Here is an 11,854-nt window from a genome sequence, read left to right as displayed (position 1 = left end):
AACTGCTCCATTCTCCAAGTCTTTCCCGCGACTGTACATCTGTTGCCCATACTGTCCAGAACTCCTCATGTCCTGTGTGACTGTTCAGAACTCCTCGTGTCCTCCATACGTCTGTCCATGTGTACCTTTTGGAAACGATCACTGTGATTGGCTAGAGCGCTCCCACACTGTCTACAAGCCAACTCACACTCACAAACATAATGAAACTCATTCAAAATACATTTAAATAACTTGAAATTAAATAAATATTCCTACGAATGGATCATAAACATGCTCTAACACACATTAATAAATACATAAACAAATTAAATAAACATATATCAAAGGAGTAGAACAGAAGTAAGCCAGTAGACTAATGTCTCTGTGCTTTCTAAACCACAGTAAATAATTGACCAATTTCTTCATAAGCAATATAAACAATAAATATATTTATAAGGAATAAATATATTTGTAAATAATATATAATATTATATATAAATGAGGAATAAATAAATTTATAAGCACACTGCTACCATTTTTTTGTGTAACTGTGGAGTACTTATGGCCTGACGTGATCTATAGTAATCGGCAACTTTGTCCTCCAATAACTCATGCACTATTCAAGTTACATGCCTGTAATTTATACCAATTTAGGTTTACACTGTGCTCTGCTCTCTGTGAAGACCACTGGTCTTTTTCCCTCACTACTGCTCTCCTTTAACACTCCTAGTCCCCCAACCTCCCCCCCCCCCTCCCCCATAGCCTCCCGATGCTGTACTAGGCAGCCTTGTCTGGCTACCATCCAGTCCCTGCACTGTCCTTTAGGTAGTGCTGACTACTCTGCTCCCTCTCCCCCCACTCATACCATGCTATCCCTTCCCCTTCCCTGTCTCACTCCAGACTGCTGCTTATGTTCAACATGACACCACAGCATTCCATCAATAATGGCCACAGAGAGTGGTCATGTATGCTTAAGGTGTTCTCGCTTGTGCGAATGTGTGTGTGTATTCTTTTCTTTTCTTTTCTTTTCTGAAGAAGTCTTTGACTGAAAGATGAGTGCCTAACAGTCTTTTGACTGTACCTTCCTGCATCTCAAAGTGTCACCTTCATGGTGAGTAGTAATCTATCATTTTTATAATATTGTTGATATTCCAACATGGACTTCCTATTATTAGTTTTTATTACAGCTTTTCTATTTGAAAACACTGTATATTCTGCCAGTACTGTTGTGTGCCTACAGAGGAAGTCTTTAAAGGTGTGTGAATGTCGTCTGTAAGGCAAACTGTGACACTACAATCAGAGGAGTATATTATAGTCCCTGACTGAGTCATAATTGTCATGAGTATGTCAAAAGTTGTTCCACCTGTATGAAAGGGAGATGAGAGAAGATACGGCAGCTTCGTCACCTCTGCCTGAATTTGACTGACATCTTTTCATGCAATGACTCTTAATTGCCTTTCATCCAGTAAATGACGCCTTGATGCCATTTAATGAAACTGAAGATACCTGCTGTTTTCTCTTACTCTTACAGTACTATCTTCCAGCCTACTCTCCACCTAACAATAACATGACAGTTGATGCAAACAGAGTGCAGCATTACTAGTTTATATGTTGTTGCTGTGGTAACAACATACTATAACTGCATGTCAAAATTAAGTTGTTTTTGACTTTTTCCTAATTCATGGAGGCTGTGTATGCATTGTTATTCTTTCAACACATGTGTAACTGGATGAATTGGCACTTTTTAACAAGGCATAAGTGAAGTAAGTTTTTTCTTCTTACTTCTAGCATATTTTCTTTGGAAGGAGTTCATATTCCCAACAAAATCTGCAACAGCATGCTAATCTCCAACTGTGTACTTGGCACACATTATTTTATTTTCAGACTTTGTTATGAAGCTGAAATATGTGCATCTATGATATTAAATTTTTAAAATCTCTGTTGTTAATAGATCTCCCTTCAGGCACATTTATCCAAGCATTATTTCTACCACATCTGTTGTCAGAATAGGACCTGCCTTTAAGTAGTAATATATTTTGGGTGTTAATGATGAGTGATTTACAAACTAATCTGAAAGACTACAAATATTTCCCCAACCTTTATTGACATATTTTACAAACTTCATCAAAAATATATGAATCACAGAGGAGTATGATTATGCATGAGTCATTTTCTAAGATAGCATTCCAATTTTGCATTTTCTTATTCAAAGATTAATGACAGATTTCTAAAGAAGAGACTTCAATACCAGGTGATTATCACGATACAAACTACATTTCAATACACACTTCCTAAAATTCTTCTAACATATTATCAGATGAATCATTAGCTACTTCTGCATAATCCCTTTCAAGTGCTGCTAGATCTTCACGAGCTTCACCAAATTCACCCTCTTCCATTCCTTCTGCAACATACCAGTGAACAAAAGCACGTCTGTTGTACATCAAGTCAAATTTGTGATTCAACTTTGCCCAAGCTTCTGCTATAGCAGTTGTGTTACTTAGTAGAGAAACAGCTCTTTGGACTTGTGCAAGATCAGCTCCTGGCACTGCTGTTGGAGGCTGATAGTTGATGCCAATCTGGAAATAAAATTGTTTGTAGTATGTATATATATATTTTAAGTGTACATTAATTTTTTTGCCTGGTTGCAGACAGACTAATAAAAATTGAAAATATTTGTAGTCATTTAAAAGCAATCAGTTTCATCATGAGTAATTACGACCAACATTTACAGAGGCAATTAGATTAGATTAGATTAGATTAGATTAGATTTACTTTCATTCCAATTGATCCGTAGTGAGAGGGTCCTCCAGGATGTGGAACATGTCAGAAAAACAACAAGAAAAATGACAATACATGACAAATATTTACAACTAAAACAAATAAGCTAATGTACCATTCCACAGGTCCCAAGTGGAATGATCGTCATTTTTTAATGAACACTAAGAGTCATTTTACAAATACTAATGCACTGAATTTAAAATAAAAAAGTTTTTTATTTATTTATAAGGTAATAAACATGTAATACAACTACTGTAATACTTATTTACAATGAACACATTACTGCACTGAAATGGTGCAGAAGTTAGATTATACTTACACACACACACACACACACACACACACACACACACACACACACAAATTTTCAATGAACACATTACTGCACTGAAATTGTGCAGAAGTTATGTTGTACTTATATACAAATCAGTTGGTTTTACTAAGAAATTCATCAATGGAGTAGAAGGAGTTGGCCACCAATAAATCCTTTAGGCTTCTCTTAAACTTAATTTCATTGGTTGTTAAGCTTTTTATGGCTGCTGGCAAGTTATTGAAAATGTGTGTTCCTGAATAATGCACACCTTTTTGTACAAGACTAAGTGACTTTAAATCCTTGTGAAGATTATTCTTACTTCTAGTATTGATTCCATGAATTGAGCTGTTGGTTTGAAAAAGTGATATATTTTTAATGACAAATTTCATTAAGGAATAAATATATTGGGAAGCAGTAGTTAGTATCCCTAGTTCCCTAAACAGGCTTCCGCAGGATGTTCTTGAGTTCACACCACATATAACTCTTACTGCACGTTTTTGTGCCCGGAAAACTTTAGCTTGGCTTGATGAATTACCCCAAAAAATAATCCCATATGACATTATGGAATGAAAGTAAGCATAGTATGCCAGCTTTTTCATTTTTATATCCCCTATGTCTGACAAAATTCGCATTGCAAACAGAGATTTGTTAAGACGCTTCAGCAGTTCTGTGGTGTGCTCCTCCCAGTTGAATTTATTATCAAGCTGTAATCCCAAGAATTTAACACGGTCCACTTCTTTTATCTTCTTGTCATTGTATGTTAGACATATACTCTTGGGCCACCCCTTACAAGTTCTGAACTGCATGTAGTGTGTTTTTTCAAAGTTTAGTGACAAAGAATTGGCTAGGAACCAGTGATTAATGTCCACAAATATTTTATTGGCTGATCTTTCTAAGACTACACTTGATTTGCTATTTATTGCAATGTTTGTATCATCGGCAAACAAAACAAACTTGGCATCTGGTAATGTTACTGATGAAAGGTCATTGATATACACAAGAAAAAGTAAGGGCCCCAAAATGGAACCTTGTGGGACCCCACATGTAATTAGTTCCCAGTTGGATGATGCCTGATAGCTTGATACATGTCTCTTTCCTAATAACACCCTTTGTTTCCTGCCAGAGATATAAGATTTGAACCATTTTGCAGCATTTCCTGTTACACTATAATATTCTAGTTTACTTAAAAGGATATTGTGATTTACACAGTCAAATGCCTTTGAAGATCACAAAATATACCAGTTGCCTGCAATTTTTTGTCTAATGAATTAAGCACATTTTCACTGTAAGTGTAGATAGCCTTCTCAATATCAGAACCTTTTAGAAATCCAAACTGTGACTTTGACAGTATGTTATTTGAGATAAGATGGTTATAAAGACGACTGTACATTACTTTTTCGAAAATTTTTGTGAATGCTGGCAACAGTGAAATTGGACGGAAATTTGATGCTATTTCTTTATCTCCCTTCTTAAACAGTGGCTTAACTTCAGCATATTTCAGCCATTCAGGAAATATTCCACTGATAAACGACTGGTTACACAGATAGCTTAATATGTTACTTAGCTCAGAATCACATTCTTTAATTAACTTTGTTGATAATTCATCATACCCACTAGATGTTTTTGATTTTAAAGATTTTATGATGGACATTATTTCTGTTGGGGTAGAGAGTGTCAAATTCATATTATGGAAGTTACTTGAAATGTCTGGTCTACGGTAATCCATAGCAGCATCTACCGAACCTGACAACCCCATCTTTTCAGTAACAGTTATAAAATGTTTGTTAAAAAGTTCTGCAACACTATACACATCTATCACCAATGTATCATTTACTCTTAATGCTATTTGTTCCTCTTCATGTCTGGTTCTACCGGTCTCCTCCTTCACTATATCCCATATTGTCTTTATTTTGTTATCTGATATGACTATCTTTTCCTTGTAATATATTTGCTTTGACATCCGTATTACAGTCTTTAATATTTTGCAGTATTTCTTATAATGTGCTATAGCATCAACATCGGAAATGTTTCGGATTGACAGATACAGTTTTCTTTTTGTTTTACAAGATACCCCTATTCCTCGAGTAATCCATGGCTTCTTTGTAGACTTTGCTCTAACCTTGGTAAGTTTTGGGGGAAAGCAGTGTTCAAATAAGGTAAGCACTTTATTAGCAAAAATGTTATATTTTTCATTCATGCCATGAGCACTGTAAACATCAGTCCAGTGAATGTCTCTGAGGAGTGTCCTAAAATAATCAATTTTTGGCTTACTGATTACCCTCTTGAGCTCAGATTTAACAGATTTTATATCCTGTTCAGTATTAACATTTAACAGAAGGAACTGCATGTCATGGTCTGAGAGGCCATTGACTATTGGTTTTGTAATATAATTTTGTTCATGGACTTTTCTATAAAGATATTATCAATGGCTGTTTGTGAGCAAGTGGCTATCCTAGTGGGGAACTTTACAGTGGGAATTAAGTTGAATGATAGTGTTACTAACTCAAATAAGTTCTTATTGGGAGAGTCTTTAAGGAAATCTACATTGAAATCACCAGCAACCACTATTTCTTTGTTTTTGGTTGTTAAATGGGCCAGTACAGCTTCAAGGTGGTTTACAAACAGATTAAAGTTACCTGCAGGTGCTCGATATACACTTAATATTATGAAGGATTTTTTGTGAAATTCTAATTCTGTTGCACATGCTTCCATATGCTGTTCTAGGCAAAATTTATGAATGTCTATGTTCTTAAATTTATGACAGTTCCCGATGAATGTGGCAACTCCTCCTTTCTCCATTTCTGATCTACAAAAGTGAGATGCTAACCTAAACCCTGTAACACTTAAAAGTTCTATACCAGTGGTCACATGATGTTCAGAGAGGCAGATTATGTCAGCTGGGTTTGAAGATGCAGATAGTTAATTCATTAATTTTATTTCTCAGTCCTCGAATATTTTGATGCAATAAAGATAGCTGACATTTCACATTGACTGAGTTAAAATTGGGTGGAGTTAAAATATCTGCTGACAGTTGAAAATTCTTAACCAATGGCTGTTTATGCTGATGTAATAAGCTGGAATTATGTTTTTCGATTTCTTTCTCAAACTGAGGGTTTGTCTCAGTTCTAACCTCTCTTAAAATTTGCTTTCTTTCTGTCCTCCCTACCCTAAAAAAGGGCCTTTTCTGAATCCTATAACCACTGGTATGTTACCACTCATGACAGTGCCTCCCCCCTTTAACTTTCCTGCTATTTCCCCAGCCAATTTACCCTTCCCCTTTCTGTTGAGGTGAAGGCCATGCCTAGTATAATCCCACCTACTGAGAGAATCAACATGAACCACACCAATGTGTTGGCAGCCCTGCAGCCAGGCAACTAGCGCGAGTTTTGGTGTTCTCGTAAAGATAAGTCATTTTAGATTATAAAACATATAGATTAGTACTGATTACATGGTAAATAAGTGTATTAGTGTGCCGTTTAAGTGTACCATTAAAGGTTTCATTTTCCTTTACGTAACATAGCAGAAAACGCGAAAAGACCGTACAGTCGTATTTTCTGTTTACGTTCTGCTGCAGCAAATCTATAGAATTTCGTTTAGTTGTTCCTTGCTCTCCAGCAATTTAACTTAGCGTACCTCTTCATTATTTAACTAGCATTTCCGGAAAGTAGCGTAAAGTTTAAGTTGTTGTTTCAGAAACTTGGCACTTTTGTTTTTGTTTACACACAGTTGCGTATAGGCCAAATTTGTGTAACCATATTTTCGTGTTTATCTGTAATTTAACTGACTTATTCTTAATAAACTATTACGTTTATCATGAGTGAAAAGTGCTTGACTTGCCGTAGAATTGTTAGGTCGGGGCTTTGGTGTGATGGGTGCTGTAGTTTTTCCATGTGGGTGACTGTAGTGGCGTAGGAATAGGGGAAGTAAATGAGACTCATCAGTGGTTTTGTAGGATTTGTAGTAGAGATAGGAAGATACTAGAACAGGAGGGGAAAATTGCCGCCCTTCAGGCTGAGTTAGACACGGCCAGGGGAGAGCTTGACAGGTTAAGGAGGGAGAAGGGTAAAGAGAGGTGGGAAGTGGCAACAGGCAACAGGAGGAACAGGCCTAGAACTTTGTCTGACAGCTTTATGGTGAATGTGGAAAATAGATTTGACCTGTTGCTTCAGTTAGAAGCTGGTGAGCCTCAAGCAGTTGCAGGTGTAGACAGGGCACAACAAACTTTCAGCAGAAAATTGAAAAGTAAGAGTGTAGGGAAATCAGTAAAGAGAAAGAAAGTGTTGTTGTTAGGTAGTTCCCATGGAAGAGGTGTTGGCCAACTTTTGCATGATAGACATCAGCAAACAGTTATTAATCTGTGGTAATTTCAATGTAGATTTTCTTAAGGTTTCTGAAAGGAAAAATGACCTGGAAACCTTATTTGGATCCTACAATTTGATCTCAGTAATTAACTTTTAAACATGGACAGATAAAGACAGTAGGACACTTACTGATAATGTTTTCTTTGGTGAAGCTCAAAGCAAGAAAATAACTGTTTATCCAGTAGCAAATGTTCTCTCTCATCTTGAAACACTGTTAGTTAGGATAACTAAGATAGTGCCTTTCAGAATGGATATTCCACAGCGGAAATCAGTTAAAATAATTAACGACTGCAGGACAAATGTTTTTATGAATGGTTTACAAGAAATGACCTGGGATGAAATTTACAATGAACCAAATGCTAACATAAAATTTAATCTATTACATGATAATTCATATCATTATTTGAAAATAGCTTTCTGCATAAGCTAATCACAAAGATTAGGTCCAGCAATGGCTGTAGACTACAGAAACTACTCAAAATTACTAAAAACATTACTAAATAGTCAAGAAACATGCACATTATGTCACAACTAAGTAATTCTGGCAACAGACTTAAGGCTGTATGTGATGTAGTGAAGTCAGGGACAGGACAACCAGCCACAGACATGATAACATCACTATTGAACTAAATGTAAGGGCTGTAAATGATGAGTCATACGCACAAATTATATTTCATAGTCATTTCTATATGTAATAGAAAGCACAGGGACTAATAGCTTAAGAGAAGAATCACAGCAATATGTTGAGAAAGCATGTGTCACAGAATTCAGTCAGATGAATGTATCAACAACTTCTCCTTTTGAAATTAAGAAAATTACACTTTCTCTCAAAAATAAAAGCTCATCTGGTTCTGGTGGTGTTTCCAATAGTGACTAAAAATTTGTTCCGCCATATAGTAAGCCCTGTCTTATCTGAAATATGTAACGTGTCACTAACATAAGGCACTTTTTCAGAGAGACCCCTCTATTAGACAGGTGATACGAGAGGTGTCAATAATTACCAACCAATGTCATTGCTGACATCATTTTCTAAAATTTTTGAGTAGATGATGAATTCTAGAATAATATCTCTCCTCATCAACAATAATATCCTCAGCAAATCACAATTTAGATTTCAGAAGAATTGTTCTGCTGAGAATGCCATTTACATGTTCTCTTGAAATGTGCCAATTCTCCATCCCTATTCCAATCCTAGTCCCAATCCTGCATCCAATGGGCCAATCCCCTGTGGTCAGCCCAAGTGCAAGGCCTGCCCCATACATCAACCCACCACCTCCTGCTGCAATCCTGTCCCAGGCATTTCTTACTCTATAAAAGGCAAATCCATGTGTGAAAGTAGCCATGTTATGTATCAGCTATACTGCAATTGCTGTATAGCATTACTTGTGGGCATGGCAAGCAACCAGTTGTCTAACTGCAGGAATGTTCACTGCCAAACTGCGGCAAACCACAAACTTGACCATCAATTTTCCAAATATGCTACACACCACAACACAAATGACTTCAATAGGTGCTTCACTATGCAGACATTTGGGTACTTCCTTCCATCACAAGTTTTTCTGAACTACACAGAAGGGAACTGTCTGCTCAGCATATCCTGTGGTCTTGCAATACCCCTGGCCTTACCTCCAATAACCTCATCCCACTGCCTCACCTTACCCTTTCCCTTCTCTCTTCTGTCCACACCACTTCTTCCCCACCTAGATAGTGCACTACCTTCTCCACCCTCTTCCACCTCCCTCCCCCTCCATTCCCCTCTTTCCCTCCTTTTAACCCCTCTCCCATCTCTTGCTCCTCCCTTTCTCCCTCTTGATCGTCACCTTCTTCTCCTTTTCCTGCTTCCTTCCTCCTTTCCCTCTTGCTATATCTGTTTTTGCTGTACCCTCTATACTGTTACAATTTTGTTGTGGAGTCATAGAGTCATCTACCCTGAGACCTGTCTCTTTCCTGTTACACCCTCTATGCACCCTTCCCTACCACCTCCACATCTCCATCAGCTCAGGCAACTGCTTGCAACATTTGGTTATCAATAATCAGCCTTACTGTGGCCATAGGAGTGTGCGTCTGCTTGTCTGTTTGTCATGTGTGAATGTGTGTAATTTTGCTAAAAATAAAAAAATAAAAAAATAAAAAAATAAAAAATAAAGAAAGAGCCTAAAAACTAATGTGAATGCTGTTCCTGTTACAAGTTTCTGTGCTTCACACATTGGTTTGCTATATGTGAGTGCTTCTTGTTTCATTATATTACTTATGGTATTAAATACATTATAACCATTATTTTTTCTATTATAATGTGTATATTTTAATAACTTTTCCTAATATACTAGCAAAATATAGCAGATATTGTACTACCTCCTTATATAAGTTTACCTCTGCATATATAAAAAAAAGGATGACCTGTATGTAATCTAGAGACTACGCTGATGGGAAAAATGCAAAAATAAAAAATAATTAATATAGAGTAATGAAATTTTGGGAATACACTCATGTAACTAACATGTCTACTTGATTAATGTTGGACGATTGCAGGTTAATATATGGGTGAGACACACCATTGCAAATGTGGATTGCTAGTACATCCACCAGAATGTTGAAAGTAAGCATGCAAACATGCTTGCCTTGTGTTGTATAGGTGAAAGATGTCAGTTTGTGGGATGGCGTTCTGTTTATTGCACTTGTTTGGTCAGTACAGGGATGGTTAATACTGTTTGTGGACGATGCTGAAGTTGTTGACTGATAATGTCCCATATGTGTTCAATTGGAGAAGACCTGGTGACTGAGCAGGCCATGCCAACATATAAACACTCTTAGAGCATGTTGGGTTACAACAGCAGTATGTGGGTGAGCATTATCCTGTTGGAAAACATTCCCTGGAATGCTGTTCTGAATGGTAGAACAACAGGTCAAATCAATAGACTGATGTACAGATTTGTGGTCAGAATACGTGGGATAACTACATGAGTGCTCCTACTGTCATACAAATTTGCACCCCACATCATTACTCCAGCTGCAGGTACAATGTGTCTAGCACACAGACAGATTTGTTGCAGGCCCTCAAAATCGTATCCTCCCAACCAACACACAGCCATTACCGGCACTGAAGCAGAACCAGATTTTATCAGAAAGCACAGCAGACCTCTACCCTGCCCTCCACTGAGCTCTCACTTTACACCACAGAAGTTGCAAAAGGCAGTGGTTTTGGGGTCAGTGGAATGCATGATATGGGGTGTCTGGCTTGGAACTGACCTAGAAATAACCAATTTTTAACAGTTCATTGTATCACTATGGTGCCTGCTGCTGCAGATGCAGTACAATGCACCAGACCCATATGCCAGACATGATGGTCTTCAATCTCTGTAGTGCCACATGGATGTCTGGAGCCTGGTCTTCTTGTGACCATACATTCTCATGACCACTATTACCAGCACTCATGTGCAGTGGCTACCTTCCTGCCAAGTCTTTCTGGAATATCACAGAAGGAACATTCAGCTTTTTTTAGCTTTACTAGACGATCTTGTTGAAATTCACCAAGTCGATAATGGCATGCCTTAAAGGCATTCTTGACTAACATCAACTCACCATGTCCAGTTTCAAAGGTAATTTACGCTCACAACAGTTTGTATCTAAAGCAAATCTGATTTGCATCCTCATAGTAGTATTTGTAGCAACAGTCTTATGAAACTGGTGTGAAATGTGAATCGACACTATCTTTGAGATATAGAAACATGCCTATCAACTTTTGTTATGTCACACAACTCCTTCTTGGTGTTGCAGTTTTTTTCTGTCAGAGTCATAGAGAAATGTGGAAAAATGAAAGATAATGTCATTGAAGTAGATATGTTGCACCACCATCCAGTGATGCAAATTTCTTTTGCCTGTAAACAAATAAGAATAGAATATTGTTTGCCTATAAACAAAAGAGGAATAGTTAACCAATATCCAACATTCAACAAAAAGAAAAAAGTATTCTATTTCAAATTCAACCACCAACTACTAATCACAGTCACAGTCACTATTTGTTATTATTGAGGATGGAGGCTTTGATACGATTTTTGCGATTGATTGAATAGTACAGGAGTTGATATGCTGCAACATCACCAAGTGGTGTATTACAACTAAGTGGGTACTGTGAAAATATTCTCCATCCACAAATACCATATACACTAATTTTCATAGTGATCAGCTGAATGGTATAGAAGCTGATGTGCTGCAGCACCATCTAGTGGTGAGTTACAGCAAAGCAGATAGCATCATATCCTTCTCTATGAAAAAATACATACACATTCTAACTTCATGGTGACTGGTCAAACATTGTCAAAGTCTATTAATATCAAACAGACATACCAACATCCATTTCTATACACAAAGATTGAGGTAATTTTTGTGTAATGTAAATAGTATAGGGTCTATGCTTCATATG

At 37.1% G+C, this 11,854-nt stretch overlaps 1 protein-coding gene across 1 annotated transcript in view; it reads right to left on the bottom strand.

Moving 5' to 3' along the window:
- Window positions 1-2,270: 2,270 nt before the first annotated feature.
- LOC126260259 (tubulin alpha-4 chain-like) overlaps window positions 2,271-11,854 on the bottom strand; it is a 235,578-nt gene continuing 225,994 nt past the window's right edge. The window contains exon 5 of the mRNA XM_049957589.1: window positions 2,271-2,558. Within this exon, the coding sequence (XP_049813546.1) occupies window positions 2,271-2,558 (288 nt within the window). The remainder of the gene's footprint in view (window positions 2,559-11,854) is intronic.

The sequence above is a fragment of the Schistocerca nitens genome, chromosome 5 (assembly GCF_023898315.1).
Source record: "Schistocerca nitens isolate TAMUIC-IGC-003100 chromosome 5, iqSchNite1.1, whole genome shotgun sequence".
Taxonomy (NCBI): domain Eukaryota; kingdom Metazoa; phylum Arthropoda; class Insecta; order Orthoptera; family Acrididae; genus Schistocerca; species Schistocerca nitens.
This window is presented reverse-complemented; position numbering and strand designations above follow the sequence as displayed.